General features: G+C 42.0%; 1 protein-coding gene across 4 annotated transcripts in view; it reads left to right on the forward strand.

Moving 5' to 3' along the window:
• agap3 (ArfGAP with GTPase domain, ankyrin repeat and PH domain 3) overlaps positions 1-23,830 on the forward strand; it is a 285,199-nt gene that overhangs the window by 183,149 nt on the left and 78,220 nt on the right. For 2 of the 4 annotated variants that reach the window (XM_062992702.1, XM_062992701.1), the window contains exons 7-10: positions 2,270-2,397; positions 5,626-5,784; positions 13,763-13,846; positions 23,577-23,681. In XM_062992702.1, coding sequence (XP_062848772.1) covers positions 2,270-2,397; positions 5,626-5,784; positions 13,763-13,846; positions 23,577-23,681 — 476 coding nt within the window. Of the gene's footprint in view, positions 1-2,269; positions 2,398-5,625; positions 5,891-9,393; positions 9,760-13,762; positions 13,847-23,576; positions 23,682-23,830 lie in introns of those variants that run through there. The other 2 variants (XM_062992703.1, XM_062992704.1) reach the window with 2 other exon arrangements.

Below are 23,830 nucleotides of genomic sequence, written 5' to 3' on the forward strand. Positions count from 1 at the left end.
CGATGGGACTGAAGCTCCCAGTGATTAAGTGACTAATGATTTTTTTTTTTGTTTGTTTATTTGGATTTTAACGTCATGTTTTACACTTTGGTTACATTCATGACAGGAACGGTAGTTACTCATTACACAAGGTTCATCAGTTCACAAGGTTATATCAAACACAGTCATGGACAATGTCTTTGGACTGTGGGAGGAAACCGGAGCACCCGGAGAAAACCCACGCAGACACGGGGAGAACATGCAAACTCCACACAGAAAGGACCCGGACTGCCCCACCTGGGGTTTGAACCCAGGACCTTCTTGCTGTGAGGTGACAGTGCTACCCACCGAGCCACCGTGCCGCCCCAAAGTGACTAATGAACTGTATTGCTTTGGCAATACGAATGTCCCTATTTGTCATGCCAATAAAGCTTCTTTTGAGTTTGAGTTTGAGAAGTGACGGTGTAGCGCTCAAACGAGCTGTCAATCAAAACGGGATTCAGCCTTTCCACTGATCCTCCAATCATCTTGCAGAAGCTCAGCGTCCAGACCCGCCCACAGCCCCATTCACCCCCAGAGACGCTCAGCGTCCGGGGGCGGGACAAAATCGAGGCATTTATCCAATGACCGGCGAGTTTCGGAGCATTAAAAAAAAAAACTCAACGCAGTCCCATAGAAGTGAAGAGACGCTCAGCTTCTGCGGGCAGATGCATTGACGCTACGGGAATGTATGAGTTAAGTTAAGAAAATCGAGTCGATTTGTGATAAGTAGCTGATTCTGAACGAACTCGTCTTCGAGATGAACGTGTTCTAACGCATTTGTAGTCAATGAAATGTTAACACAACTGTACATATTTGACCATTTAATTTTGGACATTTTAGGGGAAGCTGAGCTTCCCTTGCAGTCTTAGAGAAATCGCCACTGATATACAGGTGTACAGTACAATGAAATTATTTATTCGCATATCCCAGCTTGTTTGGAAGCTGGGGTCAGAGCGCAGGGTCAGCCATCGTACAGCACCCCTGGAGCAGACAGGGTTAAGGGTCTTGCTCAAGGGTCCAACAGTGGCTGCATAGCAGAGCCTGGATTTGAACCGCCAATCTTCCGGTTGATAGCTTAAAGCTCTACCCACTAGGCTACCACTGTCCCTAATGTTTTATGTTCACAGCCGGCCTTTTCGACTGCTCTGTATTTAAACCTAAAGACAAGGACAAATATTTATAAAGCTGGTCGTCTCTTTTGGACCCTTGATCCTAATTTGTTTCACATTCAGCCAAAAACCTGCTTCATTTTTTCCACCAGCCACGTTTGGTCCACGGACGGAGCCTCAATGTGTACAGAGACTCACTCTGTACTCTGTGTGAATCCTGCCTCAACCAGTTCCCCTGTTCGACCATTCCTCCCTCAGACATGGCCAGTTGTGTCTGTTGGTTAGTCAGCAAAGTCCATAGCAATGCTGAGATACAAACTCCAGAGAGCGTTAGGTAGCGTGTTAGACCGCTCTACCACCTGACCAACGATTTTGAGTTTGCCCTTTTTGGCAATTTCTATCATATTTTGGTCATGTTTATGTTTCCAAATGTTTAGATCTGGTCTGAAAGGTAAGAAATAACTCCCAACAAACTGTCCTGTTATGAGGTAATAACAGCAAGATGATGGGGTAAAATCACATGGCTCTTTAGGGGTCTCAGCCAACTGGGATATATGTATTTTATGAAAGGACAGTTGAGAGAGTTCCATCTCCTGCCCAGTATCCCAAGGCCGGTTGCAAAAGTTTAAAAATGGAAGGGTAGTCTGGGTGGAGCAGTCGTCTCATGCCGTAGCTCACCACTGTCTGGGTGGAGCAGTCTGGGTTGAACAGTCGCCTCATGCCGTAGCTCACCACAGAGTCCTCGAGAAACCTGGCTGAGTGTCCAAACAGACATAAGTGAGGACGGTCGACAGGTTTTGGATGAACCTTCACTAGTGGTGGGGTATTTACTGAGTTCATATCGTGTTTCTCTGTATGTTGTACTGCCCTGGAGATGCAGATGGTAAATGCGATTGTCTCCACTTCTCGGCCAGCCTGGGGGCGGCATAAGCATCAAAAGAGTTGCAGAAGGGAAACTGGTAATGATTTGAATGGGTGAAATATGGGGAGAAATGCAAATGTGTTTGAACAGTCACTTGTGTTGTGGCACCTCCAGTTTGTTGGAGGATCTTAGATGCTAACTGTTTACCTCTGCGTCTTCAACTCATCTGCTTTACCGTGTACCATAATAACATGTGGGTCTGGATGTGTGTTCACAGTGGCTCAGAAGGTGGTGGCACTGAGGAAGAAGCAGCAGCTGGCCATCGGGCCGTGTAAATCTCTACCCAACTCACCCAGTCACTCATCGGTGCCCACTGCAGCAATCCCCTCCGTACATCTCAATCAGGTGAGTGTGGCCTCTTCTCCCCAGAGTATTTATGCCGGGGCATTCATTGTGGCTACCATGATAATAGCTACCTCTAATTACCTCTAAGTCATCATCGCAAAATGGTGTAGAAATTCAGTGTGCTTCAACAGCTTCCCCAGTCACCAGATCTGAATCTAATAAACCTTTGGGATGTGATTGGAGCTGAATGTGTGTCTGACAAATCTGCTGCTGTGATGTAATGCAATCATGCCAGCACAGCATGGACCAAAATCTCAAATGAAATTTGAAAACACATTGGGGAATCATTGACTTGAAAAATTGAGATGGAGGGCAAAGGGGGTCTTACCTGGGATTAGTATGGTGTTCCTTATAAAGTGGCCTGTGAGTCTTACCTGGGATTAGTATGGTGTTCCTTATAAAGTGGCCTGTGAGTCTTACCTGGGATTAGTATGGTGTTCCTTATAAAGTGGCCTGTGAGTCTTACCTGGGATTAGTATGGTGTTCCTTATAAAGTGGCCTGTGAGTCTTACCTGGGATTAGTATGGTGTTCCTTATAAAGTGGCCTGTGAGTCTTACCTGGGATTAGTATGGTGTTCCTTATAAAGTGGCCTGTGAGTCTTACCTGGGATTAGTATGGTGTTCCTTATAAAGTGGCCTGTGAGTCTTACCTGGGATTAGTATGGTGTTCCTTATAAAGTGGCCTGTGAGTCTTACCTGGGATTAGTATGGTGTTCCTTATAAAGTGGCCTGTGAGTCTTACCTGGGATTAGTATGGTGTTCCTAATAAAGTGGCCTGTGAGTCTTACCTGGGATTAGTATGGTGTTCCTGATAAAGCGGCGTGTATGTCTTACCTGGGATTAGTATGGTGTTCCTTATGAAGTGACCTGTGAGTCTTACCTGGGATTAGTATGGTGTTCCTAATAAAGCGGCGTGTATGTCTTACCTGGGATTAGTATGGTGTTCCTTATGAAGTGGCCTGTGAGTCTTACCTGGGATTAGTATGGTGTTCCTTATAAAGTGGCCTGTGAGTCTTACCTGGGATTAGTATGGTGTTCCTTATAAAGTGGCCTGTGAGTCTTACCTGGGATTAGTATGGTGTTCCTTATGAAGTGGCCTGTGAGTCTTACCTGGGATTAGTATGGTGTTCCTTATAAAGTGGCCTGTGAGTCTTACCTGGGATTAGTATGGTGTTCCTTATAAAGTGGCCTGTGAGTCTTACCTGGGATTAGTATGGTGTTCCTTATAAAGTGGCCTGTGAGTCTTACCTGGGATTAGTATGGTGTTCCTAATAAAGTGGCCTGTGAGTCTTACCTGGGATTAGTATGGTGTTCCTGATAAAGCGGCGTGTATGTCTTACCTGGGATTAGTATGGTGTTCCTTATAAAGTGGCCTGTGAGTCTTACCTGGGATTAGTATGGTGTTCCTTATAAAGTGGCCTGTGAGTCTTACCTGGGATTAGTATGGTGTTCCTAATAAAGTGGCCTGTGAGTCTTACCTGGGATTAGTATGGTGTTCCTTATAAAGTGGCCTGTGAGTCTTACCTGGGATTAGTATGGTGTTCCTTATAAAGTGGCCTGTGAGTCTTACCTGGGATTAGTATGGTGTTCCTTATAAAGTGGCCTGTGAGTCTTACCTGGGATTAGTATGGTGTTCCTTATAAAGTGGCCTGTGAGTCTTACCTGGGATTAGTATGGTGTTCCTAATAAAGTGGCCTGTGAGTCTTACCTGGGATTAGTATGGTGTTCCTGATAAAGCGGCGTGTATGTCTTACCTGGGATTAGTATGGTGTTCCTTATAAAGTGGCCTGTGAGTCTTACCTGGGATTAGTATGGTGTTCCTTATAAAGTGGCCTGTGAGTCTTACCTGGGATTAGTATGGTGTTCCTTATAAAGTGGCCTGTGAGTCTTACCTGGGATTAGTATGGTGTTCCTTATAAAGTGGCCTGTGAGTCTTACCTGGGATTAGTATGGTGTTCCTAATGAAGTGGCCTGTGAGTCTTACCTGGGATTAGTATGGTGTTCCTAATAAAGTGGCCTGTGAGTCTTACCTGGGATTAGTAAGGTGTTCCTTATAAAGTGGCCTTTAAGTCTTACCTGGGATTAGTATGGTGTTCCTTATAAAGTGGCCTGTGAGTCTTACCTGGGATTAGTATGGTGTTCCTTATAAAGTGGCCTTTGAGTCTCACCTGGGATTAGTATGGTGTTCCTTATAAAGTGGCCTGTGAGTCTTACCTGGGATTAGTATGGGGTTCCTTATAAAGTGGCCTGTGAGTCTTACCTGGGATTAGTATGGTGTTCCTTATAAAGTGGCCTGTGAGTCTTACCTGGGATTAGTATGGTGTTCCTTATAAAGTGGCCTGTGAGTCTTACCTGGGATTAGTATGGTGTTCCTTATAAAGTGGCCTGTGAGTCTTACCTGGGATTAGTATGGTGTTCCTTATAAAGTGGCCTGTGAGTCTTACCTGGGATTAGTATGGTGTTCCTTATAAAGTGGCCTGTGAGTCTTACCTGGGATTAGTATGGTGTTCTTTATAAAGTGGCCTTTGAGTCTTACCTGGGATTAGTATGGTGTTCCTTATAAAGTGGCCTGTGAGTCTTACCTGGGATTAGTCTGGTGTTCCTTATAAAGTGGCCTTTGAGTCTTACCTGGGATTAGTATGGTGTTCTTTATAAAGTGGCCTTTGAGTCTTACCTGGGATTAGTCTGGTGTTCCTTATAAAGTGGCCTTTGAGTCTTACCTGGGATTAGTCTGGTGTTCCTTATAAAGTGGCCTGTAAATCTTACCTGGGATTAGTATGGTGTTCCTTATAAAGTGGCCTGTGAGTCTTACCTGGGATTAGTATGGTGTTCCTTATAAAGTGGCCTTTGAGTCTTACCTGGGATTAGTCTGGTGTTCCTTATAAAGTGGCCTGTAAGTGTACATATTATGCATAATGCTTTCTTTCCCCTTTTTCTCATCCTCTCCTTCTATGTCCCATTTTCTTACCCCTTTGCCATTTTTTTTTCTTCTGCTCTCTGCTCTGTACCTTTCTCACCTTGCTCTTTTATCATTTCCACTTCTCACCCCCATCTCTTTCCCTTTCTCTTTCTCTCTCTCTCACATTCTCTCACATACTTGACCTTTCTCCTGTAATACTATCATTGCTCTCTTTTTCCTTATTACTCTCTCACTTCTCTATCTATCATCTGTCTTTCTTTGGGTCTCTCTCTTCTCGTTTTCTCTGTCTCTCTCTCTTTCTCTCTCAGGCTGCTAATGGAGGGGGTGCACCATTCAGCGATTACTCCTCCTCAGTTCCCTCCACCCCCAGTATGGGGCAGCGGGAGATGCGCATCGAGACCATCGCTGCCTCCAACACGCCCACACCCATCCGCAAGCAGTCCAAACGCCGTTCCAACATCTTCACAGTAAGTATGAGGCAGCTGATGCAGAGCACCACACACTCACATTACTGAGAGAGAGAGAGAGAATGAGAAAGAGAGAGAGAGAGAGAGAGAGGAATCACTCCTCAACTGCAGGTCTCCAAACAGCAACGCCACATTAAAAACACTCACCGTCAGCCCCTGTATTCTGTTCTGGTCACAGCCATATAATTATAAACATCATTTTCTTATTACCAGACTGGCCCGAATTTAAGCTGGTCCTGTCTGGTTTCCTTCGATGGTTTGGCGCCACTTCACTGTGACCCTCATGGTGTTCTATCGTTGTGAGACACCCATTAAAAAAGCCAAAAGCTTTATTTGAAACCTGAGCTGTCACGTTTGCTGGGAATTTTTGGCTAGTTTCTTGCAGTAACACGTTTCTACCAGAGGGGTCCCCAAATCACTACTTTCACAAATCTTACACTCTGCATTTTTCATGTGTATAATTCTGGCATATTTATAATAATAGCTTCTCAACATTAGCATTAAAACGTGTCCTACAGGTATATTTGAGCTATACTCGAGGTATATAATTGGAGGAGAAAGGAAAAGTGCAATTATCCAACTGTTTTGCTGGTAGAAATGCAGAGATGCAGATGATGAGATGCAGAGATGCAAGAAATAAATTATTATACTAGAAAACCACATTTTACAATTTCCTGCAAAATCCCTGACCCCAAAGGAACCCAAAAAAACAACACCTGCCAACCCAGCCCAAAAAAAGAAATGGCAAACAAAAGTCGATTGAGTTTCTTCCATTAATATTGGAAATGATGCTTAGAACTGGAATGAACATAAATATTCTGTACATTTAAATCAAGTGTAAGTGGGTGGACTGTAGATCTCTGGCTGAACCCTGAACAGAACAGAAGGGTTAAATGAGCAGTGATGGTTGTTTGAAGCCCTGCATTTAGAGGAACATATAAATATATTATCCGCCACCAGATGGAGCCACTCAGTTATACTGAAGCCCTTTTCTAAACATCAACTTGTCTATGAGAGAAAAGAATCAATTCTCAAGTACAGTAATTCAAGTAAGTCAAAGCAACTGGACCTGTTTTACTTTAAAGACGTGCTTATGCAAAGAGCTTCATCAGTTCTGAAAATATTCCGAGTTTCTATCCTTTATGAGAACAGTCCTTTTTATTTTTTACCACCACTTCATCCTGGTCAGGGTCGCAGTGATGTAATCATAGGCGAAAATACAGTAACACCTGGGACAAGCTGCCAATACATCAGGGACCTCCGTCTCCCTCTCTCAGACCAGCCGATAGCACTGCTGGGGATTCAAACCCTGGATCCCAGCTCTAGTGGACAAGCATTATTTACCGCTTCACCTCCTGAGCACTGTGTAAACACTTTAACAGTTTATCATTAGATAATTTTATAGCCTGAGTCTAAACTTTACATGCCAGTTCTTCAGGTTCAGGTTTTTAGCTTAGCTGCTGCTAATGCAAACGATCTTTAAAAATGTTCAAAAGCAAAATTCTAATTTAGTTATAGTTTTTTTATGTGCCAGTATTGACATTTACAAGCTTGATTGCTTTTCAAATCACCTTATTAAAATTGTAATTCAAATCAACTTCATAGGATGTTTTATGTGATTGTAAAATTAGCATTCACAATGATAACTGAGGCGCTCGGGATATGCTAGCCCGCCAGCGCTGAGATACGGATTTAGATCTCAGTGGTGCTATCGGCTGGTTGGGCGACTACACAAACATAATTGGCTACGTCTGAGCCGGGGGATGCCAAAGCCCTGCGATGGATTGGCGCCCTGTCCTGCCTTGTTCCTCGAGTGTTCCTGCCTGTACCCTGACCAGGATAAAGTGCTTAAAGAAAATGAAATGACTGAATGAAATGAACAAAAAATAAATGTATGCAATTAAGTGAGCAAGTGAAGCTCTGGTAAATCAAACCAGACTGATTAAATACAATATCTGACATCATCGTGGAACGACAATTCTAGATTGTTTCACGTTATAATAGATAAGAGCAAATAGAATTTACGAAGGATGAATCCTTAAGTCTGTGATTGCTCTACACTTTGGATTCCGCACTGAGAAAGCAGAAAGCTAAAATAAATCAACAAAATATGCTTGATTATTTAGAGAACATGCCCATAAGCAAGTGAAATCAATTACAGGACATGATATTCCACTGCTTTACTGACAGATCACACCAGACCAATAAAGTACCGTTAGAATGTCTGGCACTATGCTATAGGGTTTTAGCTCGCAGTCAAATAAAGTGCTCTGTTTTGTTTGTAAAACTACTACTAAACATATGAAGGAGGCTCCACTGCTTTACTGGCAGATCAGCCAGGTGACGCGGTCTGGATCCTTTCTGTGTGGTGGTGGCGTGTTCTCCTCGTGCCTGCGTGGGTTTCCTTTGGGAGCTTTGGTTACCTCCCACAGTCCAAAAACATGCGGTGTATTGGAGATACAAAATTGTCCATGACTGTGTTTGACATTAAATATTTGAATTGATGAATCTTGTGTATTGAGTAGCTACTGTTCCTGTAATGAATGTAACCAAAGTGTAAAACATGATGTTAAAATCCTAATAAATAAAAATTATAAATACTGGCAGATCAGACCAAACCAGTTATGTGGTAGCTCAGTGGTTAAGGTGATGGGCTTGTAAGTAGAAGGTCACTGGTTTAAGCCCCATCGCTGCCACTGTTGGGCCCTTTTCCAAGGCCCTAAACCGTTACTCACTTGGATTATATTCGCTCACAATTGTTCAGTCTTCTAAATGCCGTTGTATTACTGTATTAGTCTTTGTCATCTTCCGGTAAATGGTGGAATTACACGTCCCCAGAATTCAACATGCGATCATGCAGTCACAAAAATAACGAAACAAAGACCCTAAATGGATGTTTTTAAAATTGATCCATGCTTTATGTTTAATGAGCGTAATGACAGCATGTTACACAGAATGGTCCATTTCTTGATTGCCTCTGATAGAAGTATATACTGTAGATGTATTGATGAAGACCTTTGAATGACGTCCAGTTGCCCTGACTTACCCCTGCTAAATATCTAAAATGACTTTATTTTTTCAAACATCTTACAGATTTAAAAAAATCATTAAAATTGAACAAATGGAATGGCAAAAAAGTGCAAATATTTTTGCTTTGTAACTGCTTTGTTTTATTTTGATTCTTTTTCTTTCTCCTGAGCCCTTTTTCTAATGTAAACTTTTAAAATGCTTTTACATTACGGCAAAAGTTTCCTAGTTTCTGAACCTGTCTGAAACCTTGCATGTTTCAAGTCTTTGGCTTTGCCCTGCCCCTCTTGGCACTGTGCCAACCAACCAATCAAACGCCAAGCCCCTCCCTTTTCTTCTCACTTTTAACAGACGTTCGCCTAGCGAGCTCTCTGCCTGGAGGAAAAGTCAGGGAGGCGCTTTTGCTATCACCCTGTCCGTCCTCCCGTCTACCCCAATCGACCAACCAGCCCAGAGCATTCAGAAACCATTCACCATTTCAGCTCTAATCCAATCCAATCCAATCAGAAGGCCCCCTGGAGGATGATTGGCGGCTCTTGTGCTAGCTCCCCTGTCCTGTTTTCTCCCTCCCTCCCTTGACAGGTAGTGTCAAATCCCGTGCCGGCGGAACCGAAGCACGCCACCTATCCTGTCTGGGTGCCCGAGTGGCCAAGCGAGCGCGAGTTTCAACTCATGACCTTCTGAGGAGCGTCAGCATCGTGGAGGGTGGGGGGAGTGGTAAACGAAGTGAGCAAAGGGAACACAGAGGGGGATGCAAGGTCTCCTTCCACTTCCAAGCTGGCCAAGGCGACTGGAGAAGATGCTTAAACGCCAAGATTCACCGTCTCTGCTTCGTTGCTGATTGGACGCCTAACAGTCAAGAGTTGGGGATGACCAACCAATGGGAATGACCAACCACTCGTACCATCATTCCATCAGTTTGATTTTGATTTATTTTTAATTTTATTTTTGCACAGCTTTTCTTTTTTTGATGTCTTTCACAGCTGCACTTCAGTGGCCTTATAATCTCATATGAAAGATTTTGTATCATAGAAAAACAAAAGGAAAAAACAGTGCTTTAGAATAGTTTATTTTAGCATAAAACTGTGGACAGTTTGTCATTTTTAACTTATTTGGACAAGCAAAATTTGTTTTAAAGTTGTAGTATGTCATTTTAGTTGTATTTAGGACAAGTCTCAATCCCTTAATGATGCCACTACTTTAATGCCAGTTAGATGTGTTTTGGCTCCTCTCACAACTAGATGAACTGAAATATAGCAGGTGGGGAGTTTGTTCAGTGTAACCTGCAGTAACACATTTCTACCAGTGAGGGCGCCAAATTCCAAAAGATTCCCAAAGTTCTATACAGTTTAAAATGCATTTAGCATTGATAAATATCGGACATTCATTCATTCATTTATTCATAGTTTGTTTCACCACCGCTTTATCCTAGTCAGGGTCAGGATGGGTGTCATTTATTGGGCGAAAGGTAGAAAACACCCCGGACAGGTTGCCAATCCATCACAGGGCACACTCACACACAACCACAGTCACACACTCATGGTAATTTCTAGTAGCTCTAATTGACCTGACTGCTTGTCTTTGGACTTGTTGGAGGAAACCGGAGCAGCCGGAGGAAACCCATGTGGACACAGGGATTGCTGGACACCCGTGGACACCCTTCTTGCTGTGAGGCAAAAGTTGCAAAGACATTCTAAAATTCTGAGAAAACGTTCAGATGTTTAGATCTGGATTATCAGCCCTGGCTTCTCTTCATCTAATCACTGATGTTAATAGCTGACAGGATTTTGACGTCTTGTGACGTCTTGATGAGACAAATTATTCCAGAGAGTCAGCAATCGTACATTTCAATCAAAACACACTATATAGTCAAAAGTAGTAGAATGGGCACAATTTCCACAAATGCAAGCTGTTTTAGAAGGGTGCAAAAAAGGGCTGTTGGGTTTGGAATTTGATGTCCATCAATCTTATGATCAGGTGTCTACATACTTTGGGCCATATAGCGTATGTGTAAATAGTTGGTTGAGTTCTATTTGCTACTTGGAATTGGGGTGACAGGCCTAACATTCACGGAATCACTGGAATATGAAATAAATAAATAAATAAATCACGCCTGCTATCAATTTAGACCACACTAAGTTGACCCAAGTTAACTTAAGAATCAAGAATCCTTCCCAATATAGAGCATATAGAGCAGATGCATTTATATTGACCAATCGGCATCAGTTTCAACCCATCATCCTCAGCATGCGTGTGTTTCTGTGTGGGCGTGTGCGTCTGTTTAACCACTAGATGTCAGCAGAGGACAGAAAACAATAGTCTCCCAGTGCTTCCACAGTGCTAAGGAACCTCCACCAGTTCGTTCCTCATCGCGTACACAAAGAGGGAACCAGTTCTTGCACTTTTTTTCTTTCTCAGCTTCTCTCATCCTGCTCGTTCATCTTACATCCATATCAAAATCCTTTCCTCACCCCAACCTCCCCCAGGCTCAGCTTCTGTTCTGCAGACTGTTTGAATCATTTTTTTTTTTGCCACCGTTCCTGAACACAAAGGGCTCTCCAGCTGCTTTGGCCCTTGGTGGCATGATGACAGAACTGTCATTGCTCAGCAGCGCCTCACACAGTCCAAATTCACACACAAACACACACACACACACACACACACACACACACACACACACGCACACACACACTCAATTCAAGCATGCTGCTTTACCCCTAGTGCTCTGTCCTAGCCCTGTCCTTGCTTGATCCCAAAGCACTCTGGGTAATGCATCATGCCTTTCTTGGACACGTCCATACCAACCAGTGAAGGACACTGTCAGAAAAAGCAAAGTTAAAAAAAAACTGATAAACTTTATTACACCCGTTGAACTGATCGAACTGATTCGGACTGCTTGATCCCCTTGCATCGGATCCCCTTTTTCTTCCCCTTCTTATTTGGACAATTTTGAATCCCAGAGGACTGAAAAGAACTCTTGACCACGATGATCACGATGCCTTTTTTGCCGCAAGCAAGGACTTTTAAAGACGTGCCAAGACTCTCTCTGTTTGTTCCGTTTCCCTTTATTTCTGCTTTCTTTCTTTATTTCTTTCTTAATCTTTCTTTCCTTTTTTATTTAAAGCGGGGGTCAGGGATTTTCAAGAGCACGTCATCTGTCCGAAAACAGATTCGGGGACAAATTGAGGGTCAGTGTGGGTGTAAACGATACAAGAACCAGAACCAGAGGTGGCAGGCCAAGTTTCCGCCTGTCAGTTCTGTTTGTAATGAAAAATTGAAAGGAACCCTAAAGTAAAGTTACTGGTTACTGAGAATCAAAACGATCTGCTTCATCCAAAATCTCCGACCTTCTCTTTAAATTAGTTTTATTTTGTCTGTCATGAAGCATATAAAAAGAAACTGGATGCGGGGAAAGTGTCAGGGGGAGATGGGTAGGGAACATTTTTACACTCCTCTTCAAGTACTGTAACCAAGTCTGTCTGGGTACGGCTTTGTACGGAAATGTGGAGTGTGGTGCCTTAATAAGGAGACCAGTGTTTCCTTACTGGCGGCATTAGAGAGCCGGAAAAGCTCATGCTTCACGAAGCTTTCCAAAGCCTAGAATTCAGACTTCATGTATTGATGGGAAGTGTAAAAATGCATTATGAAGGCCTTCATAAACAGATAGGATTGTGGGTTGGGGAAAAATGGTATAAAAATGCACTTGTATGAATGTAGTCTGTTTGAATTCTTCTGTTCTTCTGTTGATTTGATTTGATTTCTTTTTGCTTACAAAGCTGTGGAAGGACAAACTGTTACAGAGTCATTTCTCTGAACCTGTAATAATAACAACATTAATAATAATAATAACGGACAGAAAATCTAGACTGCCATATATTGTATGGAAATTTATTTATCAATGGTATTCTATAGAAAGTATATCACAGATATATCAGAGTCTCTAAAATTAAAAAGATATATAATAATACAGCGCCTCTGTCGTCCTCGTCGGATCTGCACCGCGCGGTTCGGCTCACCGATTCTTTCCAAGTGAACCTGTGACTTGATTTGTATGGTGTCTGTACATAAATATATAGAAAAAAAGGAATAAAATGTTAAAAAAGAAATCGTTCGTGTGCGTGTGGTTAAATGATTCTGAATGAGCGTCCTTCATCTCATTGTCTGGAGTGAATGTGATATTTCTTATCACTTATCATGTGATTGTTTTTATTCTGTGGATGATTTTAATCCTTGTGTTGATTCCACTTTGACTCACTGATGCTTTCTGGATGATGAATTTTGGAACCTTTTCAGCTGTTATCAGACGGATGTTAGAGCATCTCCGGGAGGCTGCAGTTGAAATCATTGTTTTTTCTCTCCCTGATGTGTGATGCTTTGATCTTTTTTGTACATTTCTGTCAATGTTTAACCCTAACCCTAATAATGCCTTGATTTTTTCATCTTCTCGGTTGCTACCAGGGGTCTTAAGGTCATTAATGACGCAGCTGAAGAAGACTGAAGATAAATAATTTGCAATGTTTTTCTTGTTTTTATTCTTTATTAACACTTCTTGCTTCCATGAAAATGCCTCTGGTTGCCTAATGACAAATCCTGGTAACCCAAAAGTGTCAAACGTATTGCAAATCCGATTTCTGACTATCTGTGTGTCTACCAGTCTGACGTGTGTCCGGATTTCGTCCCGTGTGTCCGTGTCCTGGTCGCTCTGTGTACAGTTTGTGAATTTCTGAACTGCACGCTCAGTGTGCTGCTGTATGTTGCGCTGTTTGGCTTGTGCGCTGTTGTGTTTTGGGCCCTTATTTTATTTATTTATTTATTTATTTTCCTCATTCACAAATCACACCGCACCACACCTTACCTGCACGCACTTGAACATATTACACCTCCCAGTCACGCCATAGCGTCCACGTCATGTCATGCCTTTTGATGGCCTCGTTGTCTTGTTTCTTCGCAGTCGCGGAAAGCCAGCGAGCAAGCAAAGAGCGCCGAGTGTAAAACAGACAGCATAGGCAGTGGAAGGGCCATTCCTATCAAACAGGTGAGTGCATCTCATCCATATCCATTCCTTCTTTACACTGGTAAGTATCTGGACTTTAGAATAGTCTGTTTAACTCATCCTGAATGAGCTTTTTTATATTTTAGTTAAAATTTTTTAGTGTTGCTTGATCTGCTCGGACATTGGCGGCTCTGTGGTTGACAGGTCCAGCAGTGCTGAGAATGGTCCACCACCCAAATAGCATCTGGTCAGTGTGGGATCATAAAAAAAGGTCCCATTCAGCGCCTAGGCGGGGCAGTGGGATATTCCGCTAGCACACCAGCACTGGGATTCTGAACTCCCCGAGTTGGACTCTCAGCTCTGCTACACCGGTCGGCTGGGCGCCCTCTAGCAAGCACAATTGTCACTGCCTGGAGCAGACAAAATTGGCCACAAGTCTGCTGGGTGGGAAAGATGGTACTAATAAGTGGTTGAAGTATTTAAACGCTGTGCAAGGACCCTGGTTAGCAGCCTGAGGTGCCTGTACAGAAGTGGAGCATGGAAATTGGTGTGTGACTCCGTGCGAATCCACCAAAGTATGGGCGAATAAGAAGGGGTCGAGGGAATGCGCATGCGTCAGAGGCAGGCGAATATACCCTCCTCGGACGCAATCGGGATCCCCAGCCACAGATGACTAATTGGCTATGTTCAAGCCCCACCACTGCCATGTTGCCACTGTTGGGCCCTTGAGCAAGGCCCTTAACCCTCAACTGCTTAGACAGTATAGTGTCACAGTATTGTAATTCGCTTTGGATAAAAGCGTCTGCTAAATGCCGTAAATGTAAAGGCTAAATCACCCTGATGCAGGAATGATCAGGGTGGCTGAGGTTCGTGTGTTGTCGGAACAGGGTGTGTCAAGTCCAGTCCAACACACATGATCCAGCTCTGTGTTGGTTTTGACACACCCTTGTCCTGGAACCAGCTTCTAATTGGTGAGTCCAAAAACCCGCCCCCCCTTCCCCTAGCAGTTGTGGACACTTGTAGCAAACCCATAATCATTTTCTTTGTATAACCAGTAGATGGTAGTACAGTACAACATTAGGAGGAGTGTCAATCCCCAGCCAGCTGCTGCAGGACGAGTTCGGAGTTTAACAACTGTTAATGTAGTAAACATCTGGCAGGTGCATGAGACACTGATTAGAGTTTAAAGGGGATCTTGAGTGTGACGTGCTCTCTAGCATCTAGCAATCATAATAAATTAAAATAGATGTGAAATATATTCAAATCATGTGTCACACATGAATATAGGGGGTTTAATACTTTATGGCCAGACATATGTAGACACTACTGCTAATTATTGTGTTCAGCTGCTGTAACCACATGTTGTTAACTACATGTAATAAACTATCTAGAATTAAGGGCACTCAGGTGGCACAGAGGTCTACAGTGCTAGCACACCATAGCTGAGATTCAAGTTCTTATTTCAGCTCTGTGTCCAACACACACATTTGGTTGTGGGGCGGTCCGGGTCCTTTCTGTGTGGAGTTTGCATGTTCTCCCCGTGTCTGTGTGGGTTTACTCCGGGTGCTCCGGTTTCCTCCCATCGTCCAAAGACATGCACGTGAGGTCAATTGGAGATATAAAATTGTCCATGACTGTGTTCGATATAACCTTGTGAACTGATGAATCTTGTGTAATGAGTAACTACCGTTTCCTGTCATGAATGTAACCAAAGTGTAAAACATGACGTTAAAATCCTAATAAACAAACAAACATTTGGTTGTGGCTGAGGGTAGGGTGGTTGAACAGGGTTTCTAGTCTTTGCTGCTTTTCCGTCACCGGCTGAGTGTTGGAGCGGCTGGTTCAGCTGCACATGTCCGAGGGGGCAAGTGTCAGTCAGTGGTCATCCTGTAAACTGGTACAAGCGACAGGGAATTGCTATATGCAACAGGGAATTGAAAACAACTACACTGGAAAAATAAAAGGGAAACAAATTTAGAATGAAATACATTATATGCTGAAAACTTCCTAGCAACATCATAACTATGCCCCAAACACAATGTGGAGGAACTCTAACCTAAAAAGAGCCCTGACGTTATCGAACACCAGTGATGTCTAACATCAGAGTGGGCACAAATTCCCATATATACACTTCCCAGGAGAATAGGGTCTGGTAGAGCCATTAAGAGGATGTTAAGCTGGGGGCATATAAATAAGTTTTCTGTACATCTTAGGGACAAAATGAAACAACCACAAACACCCTTAAACATCCCTGCAGAATTAATCAAATTATCCACAATGCAAAGTTAATGGCTGGTGGCTTGGTGGGTAGCACTGTCGCCTCACAGCAAGAAGGTCCTGGGTTCGATTCCCAGATGGAGCAGTCTGGGTCCTTTCTGTGTGGAGTTTGCATGTTCTCCCTGTGTCTGCCTGGGTTTCCTCCAGGCACTCCGGTTTCCTCCGACAGTCCAAAAACATGCAAGTGAGGTGAATTGGAGATATAAAATTGTCCATGACTGTGTTTGACATTAAACTAGAACTGATGAATCTTGTGTAACCAGTAATGACCTGCCCTGTCATAAATGTAACCAAAGTGTGTAAAACATGACATTAAAATCCTAATAAAATAAATAAATAAACAACATGCTGGTAAGAATAGTAAGCCAAAGTCAGCAGTCACATAAAAAAAAGAATTGCAGGATGACCTGAAAGCAGCAGGAACAACAGTTACACAGTGAACAAAAGGCAATTAAGTGCACACTTATCATCTCCTGTCCTACAGCCCATGAAAAACTATTGTCCATGAGCTATTCTTTTTATATGGATTAAAAAGTGCACATGAGCATTTAGACAATTCAATACAACAGTCAGATGCAATGAAAAAACGAACTCTTATTATTAATATATTGTTCAGCTCATCAGGTTTGGAAAATGTTGTGTATGTGATCCCAAAAACGCCAAACCCACACTGAACTATGGAAGTGGGAGTGGCATGACTGCGTTTCTGCAATCATAACCGGGACATTACATGTCTTTAATGAAAACATGAATGGATCAAGTAAGAATAATAATAGAATACCTTTATTTGTCATATATACTTATACACATGTACAGTACAACGAAATTATTTTGTCGTGTATCCTAGCTACCTAGCCATCGGATGGCGCCCCTTGAGCAGAGAGGGTTAAGGGCCTTGCTCAAGGGCCGAACAGTGGCTGCATGGCAGAGCTAGGATTCAAACTCTCAACCTTTCAATTGATAGCCCAAAGCTCTACCCACTAGGCTACCACTGTCCTATGTTAAAGCAAAATAAATAAACGTCCCAAACATGAAGTTAAACTGTATTTATAAAAATTAAGGTCTGTATATGAAACCTTTTTCGACTCAGTTAGCAGCTGGACAACCAACTTTATGTCAGACCTGTGGGAAAGCAATACATTTTTGAAGTGTGTCTGTAGGAATTTGTGCCCATTCAGTCAGAGGAGCATTTGTCAGGTTGGGGATTGACACTAAAAAAAGGGGGTTTTGCTTGCACTCGACATTCCAGTTTATCTAAAAATGTTTAGTGGTTGAGGTCAGGGCTGTGTGCAGGACTCTGGAGTTTTTACCAAACTCATCCATCCATGTCTTAATACACTTGTGTAGGAAAGGACCTTCCCCAAAGTGATGCTGCAAAGTCAAAAGCATAGCGTTTAATTATTAATATGAATTTTATACAGCTGGCCAGGCATCTACACTGAAATAATTGGCCATCTCTGGGGAGTAGGATGGATTGGTGCCCTGTCCAGGTGTTTCCAGGTGGACCCTGACCAGGATGAAGTGGTTGATAAAAGTGAAAAAAAAGTAATTTTATACAACTGTTAGCAACGGGTGTGACTAAATCACCCAAGCTCAATAATTAGCAGGGGTGTCTACATACTTTTGATCCTATGTTGTATACCTGTTACCATGGAAACAACTTCAGTCTAGGATTGGTCACAATCACGCACTACAATGCGTAATCAATACCACAATGTAACGTTGATAATCCAGTGCAGTACTTGACAGGAAGGTCAAACCTTATCCTGCCGCTTACCAAAGCTTAGTAACCCGAAAAAACTCTGACCCCCCACCCACACACGCCCTACCCCAGGCTTTTCCCCGCCACTGTATATCAATTACACTCACCCTTTCAAGATAATCCCTCTTAAGAAGTGTCATTGTAAGCGGCGGGACCGTATTGAGACGCCACAGAAAGAAAGATGAGAGGCAGAAAGAGAGAAGGTGGTCATGGTGGGACACCTTTCAATGGGCCTGATTGCTCGGCCAGTCAAATGCACAATCGGGAAGATCAAAGTGCCAATGGGAGAATAATTACCTCCCACCGGGCAAATTACACACTGTGGGCTAAATCCTCTCCCCCCCACCACACACACCCATCTGTAAAAATGGTAAATAAGGCCAACAAAGCTCAGGGGCAACGTGGAAAAGCTGTCAACATTGAGCTTTTGTGCTTATCAGCAGTAAGAACTGGGTCTCCACCCCTCTCCTTCCCTCGCTCCTCCTCTCTCCTTCCCTCAGTCCTCCTCCCCGGGGGACCCACTTACTGACAGGATGTACCCACTTTTTATTTGGGCTATAACAGAGAAACGGTCTTGTTCACCGAACCACACACACAACCAGACCAAACAGTCCACATTGAAGAAATAGAACTGGATAAAGGACTCTTTGTACAAATGATATCAAAAGCTCTTGCACATCCTATGGCCAAAAGTATTTGGACACCTGACCACGTGCTTGTTGGACGTCCCATTTTAAAACCAAATGGTATTAAAATAAAGTGACCTCTATGTGATCGTTTCAGCTATAAGAACAGCCACTCTTCTGAGAAGGCTTCAAAGACTTGTGTGCCCATTCAGTCAAAAGAGCATTTGTATGGCTGAGTCTCAGTTGATGTTCCAGTTCATTCCAAAGCTGTTTAGTAGAGCCCTGTGCTTTTTTGGAGGACTATTGTTGGAAAATGTCTATAAGTTACATGGTTTAGGGGTTATTAAAGTCAGTTCCAAAAGAAGTTAAAGAAAAAGAGTATAGTCAATACTTTATTTAAAATAAAACAATATATGTATATGTTTTTTATATATATTTAATAATAATGTATACATATGCACTTTCATTGAGTCTATAAATTACTTAGATGGAATGAACCATAAATATAAATAACAGTAGGAAAAGGAAATTAAATGTAAATTAATTGTAAATAAATTTTATAAAAAAATCATTACGTTAAAAAAACATATATAAAGAATGACATTATTTTTATAATTATTTTGTTTTCTGTTTGTAACTTAGTTGAAACTTAGTTGTCAGAAGGTCTACCTATATAGTTTTTGCCATATAGTGTATGTACAACTGCAGGGTTGTATTTATTTATTTGTTATAATTATTATTATTATTAGTTATTATTATTGTTATAATTATCATTGCTTATTTATTATTATTATTATCATTATTTATTTATTATTATCATTATTTATTTACTTAATTATTTTTGGTGAACAGTATTTTAGAACAATGTTCTCAGGTGGCAGGGTGTTGTAATGAGCTAGCGCTTCACTTCTCAGAACCAGGCCATGCATGTGTTCAGGTTGTGAGTGCAGTAGGGAATTGAATATACCCAAATTGGCAGACAAGAGGTAAAAATAAATGCAGGCAGTATACAAAATTTGATTTATTTAATTTAACTGTTTTGTTATGTCGACTAAAACCTTGTTACTTACACCATAATATCCCTCAGGTAGAAACTGCATGATGTCTCTCCCTTGTTTGGTAATTCAGCCCTAATGAAATTATTAGAATCATAAGAAATCATCTGCTCACCTTGCTATGACCTGAAAGGGATGAAATGGTGGTGTTTAATTCGTCATATCAATACTGCAATACTGCTCACACTCCTGACATGCAGTACAGTAGGTGAACATTTTACTACTGTTCGGTTATTGACGTTGTACCATCTAAGACACTTGTTGCATTAGTCTACGTTTATCACTGACGGTGCGTTTTTAATAGTGTGGTTACACATCCGTGTCCACTCAATAAGTACACACACATTGTGCTTGTAATATTCAAACAAAAACAAACATGTAAAAATCACTGGAAGGTCCTGACCCTTCCAAAACACTTAAAATGCTCCTTAACTACAGGATGTCCAGACCCTGACCATGAACTGGCTAGACAAACAAACCGTTTGTCACTTTGTTCACAAATTCAAGGTTATCGTACTATGTGCTATGGAAGCCATGTGTCAACAACATCCAGAAATGTCTTAATGTCCAGACTCGAAGTTGTGCTTACTGATTTGCTGGATATATAGAAACCTATAGAGACCCTGCACTCACATATGGGGACATTGTTATGCCTTATATATCATTCTGCTTAACTTAGACCTGTTGTCCCCATTAGTAGACACTTTTGTCTGCCATCTAGTGGTAGCAAAAGTACTAGACAATAAATGGGGTAAAAAACAAGATGAAAATGCATTAAAAATCAAAGCTCGGGTCTTAAGACCCTGCGGTCACATATGGGGACATTACATTTGGGCTTTTGGTAATGTTTTACCTCGTTCTGCTTAACTTAGACCTGTTGTCCCCATTAGTAGACAAAAAAACAAGATGAAAAATGCATTAAAAAAATCAAAGCTTGGGTCTTACATGGGTAAAATACAAATAGGTGACAGATTAAAGGAAAAATCTTCGTAATGTGTTTAAATAAGATGTTGAACAACTTTGAGCCACCAGAACGTCTTTTGGCATGAACTCGACAAATCTGAAAGCGTACCGGACAAATAGATAAATCAATCCTTTTGGCTGCTCCCGTTAGAGGTCACCACCTGGATTATTTGTCCAATGTAGCATCATTCTTTCAAAATGATTCCCTCATTTGGTGTTTTAATGATGTAGATTAAGAGCAAAGTCTAAACCATCAGTCCAACATCTTCCATAGGTCCATCAAGTGGGTTGAGATAGGGTTAATGTGAAGGCCATAGCAAATTATTTGTATCATTTTCAGACTCATCACACAATTGATTGACCCCTAGTGCAATGTGGATGAAGACATTTACATCTTAGAGGATATAAATGACCAAAAACAAACAAGAATTTTTTTAGAAATTTTGAAGCAAGCGTGTAGCTTTAGCAAATACAGCTGTGGAAACAGCTGCAGTTATTATAGTTCTTAGTGTAATACACAGAAGCGAAGATTTCCATTCAGCATTAAATGTGTGGAGAGGTCAGGAGAAGAATGGACAGATCAATGGAAGTGTGAGGTGAGGATTAGACCAGATAAACACTCTAATGCCCAGTTGACCCAGGGTCATCTCCTAATGAGCTGTTCCTGAGAAGCACCCCCCCCACCTCCCCGCCTGCCTGTTCAAACAGCTCGACTCACCCCACACAAACACGAGCCTAAACTCCCTACTAGAAGTGTTAAATAGCACATGAAATCTGCCCTAATCCCCCTGATTAGGTCCAGACCCCCCTCACGCTCACGTTTGGCCCCCTCAGGCTCGGAGACTTGCTTTGTTTGTCCTGGATGAGCTGGAGGAGATAAGAGAACAATCCGGCGCTTTGAAGAAGCTCGGATCACACGGGCTAATCCCGAGCTCGCAAAAGGTCTGCTGGAGTTTAGCGCCACCTCTGTAGACCCATGCATACAGAGCGGGCCTGGGCACAAATAGGATTTGGGATTTAGCCTCCCCTCTGATTGAGCTTGAGGGGTTGATGTGTGCAGGGGTAACAGGGAGCTCGAGTTCAGTAGAGTTGAGGCCATTGTAGTTCCTCTACACCAACCCTGTCAAACCATGACTTCGTGAAGATTGCTGTGCAGAGCACAGTCATGCAGGAACAGGAAAGGGCCTTCCTTAAACTTTTGCCACAACGGTGACAGCATTTCATTCCTTTTATATGATTTTATATTACAATTACATTTTAAGCATTTATCAGACGTCTTTATCCAAAGCAATTTACAATTATGACTGAACAGGATTTTAAACAATTGAGGGTTAAGGGCGGTGCTCCGGGGCACAACAGTGGCAACTTGGTGGTGGTGGGGCTTGAACCGGAAAACTTCTGATTGCTAGTCCAGTACCTTAACTACTGAGCTATCACTGCCATATTCAATTATATGATTATTATATGATCTGAGGTTCATAAAGACATGGTTTGATGGAACTCCAGTGGTTTGCACAGACCTCTGACTTCAAATCCACTGATGATCCTTGGAATGTATTAGAACTGCGATTACAAGTCAGTCCTTCTCGTTGCTCTTATTATTTAATGGGCACAAGTTTCTACGAGACATACTCATTCCCAAAACAGTGGAGACCAAGTCTATATGGAATGGAATGGCCATTAAGCTCATGGTCAGGCGTCTATTAGTAAGCAGATCAGTGTTTTTTCTCCAAATGTGTCATTTTAAATAACTGAAATCTTTGTGAGAGCTCCACCTCAGTGAATCAGCATTAAATGTGTGGAGAGGTCAGGAGAAGAATGGAGAGATCAGTGGAAGTGTGATGTGAGGATTAGACCTGATTGTTAGGGAAAAATCTTAATGCCCAGTTGACCCGGGGTCATCTCCTAATGAGCTGTTTCTGAGAAGTCCTCCACTCTTTCCTCCACTCTTATCAGTCAGAATAGTCCAGAAACTGCTGTGTCACCATATATTTTATACAGCTGAAGCTGTTATAGCAGTCATTTTCTGCAACGGTTTTTTATCTGTGACAATAATTGAAACAATGTATCTTTTTTTTTTAAATGTCAGTTTGGAATAATGAGTGAGTGAATATTTACTAAAAACATTGATAAAGTAAAACTTTAGATATCTTGTATTTGTGCTGTTTGCATTTTATTGACCATCCCAACTTTTCTCGAACTAGTCTTGTATATCAATGCTGCGTTCACATGCACCACTGTTTTTAGTATAATGTAGCCGTTGACAGATCCCAGTATATGTATTATATATAATAATAGAATTAAATATAATAATAGAATGCCTTAATTTGTAATTATATACTTATACACATGTACAGAACAATGACATTTTCCTCATTTAAAAGCTGGGGTCAGAGCGTGTGGTCAGCCATTGTACGGGGCCCCTGGAGTCGAAAGGGTTAATAGCTTTGCTCAATGGCCCAACAGTGGCTGCATGGCAGAGTCTGGATTTGAATCCACAAACTTTTGATTGATTGTCCAAAGCTCTACCCACTAGGCCACCACTATATCATATACATATCCTGGTCAGGGTCACTGTGAGTCTAGTTCCACCCAGGAACACTGGGTGCAAGGCAGGAATAACCTGGACAGGCCACTCAGCTCCTTGGCCATCCCTTCCCCAGATGTAACCTCTCATGTCTGTGTGGATGGCTGATAGCACAGCTGAGTTTCAAATGGTGGTGGGCTAGCGTAATAATTTTTAATTTAAAATACTTTCACGAATCTGGTACAGAGGGTGTTTTTTTTCTTTTTGCTTTTGTAGCCAGTCTACAGGTAAATCAATAGGTCACATACATCTATGGCTGTGTTCCAATCCACATTGTTCTGTACAGAATGCATGACAAATAAGTTCAGACTCATTAGCTTTGTTACTATTACATCGAATGGGATTTAAAACGCACATTCGTCAGTGACGTGGGGAAAAATGAATGTAGCCCAGTTGCTCATCCTGGTTATCCTCTTCTGTATTTCATGGGGGATTCGAACATCTAAAACTTGTTTTTTTTCTAATGGTTCTTCTCCTGTCTCTTTGTGTTTCCATTCTCCAGGGCATTTTACTGAAGAGAAGCGGCAAATCACTGAATAAAGAATGGAAAAAGAAGTACGTCACGTTGTGCGACAACGGTGTCCTGACCTATCACCCCAGCTTACACGTGAGTAACAATAAATGTAGAAAAGTTGCAGAAATGATTGCTCATGCTAATTTATATGGTCAAAAATATCTAGACACTTGACCATACTCATGATGGACATCCTATTCCAAATCCATAGGCATTAAAATGAGGTTGGTCTGTTTTTGCTG

The sequence above is a fragment of the Trichomycterus rosablanca genome, chromosome 3, assembly GCF_030014385.1.
Source record: "Trichomycterus rosablanca isolate fTriRos1 chromosome 3, fTriRos1.hap1, whole genome shotgun sequence".
Classification (NCBI taxonomy): domain Eukaryota; kingdom Metazoa; phylum Chordata; class Actinopteri; order Siluriformes; family Trichomycteridae; genus Trichomycterus; species Trichomycterus rosablanca.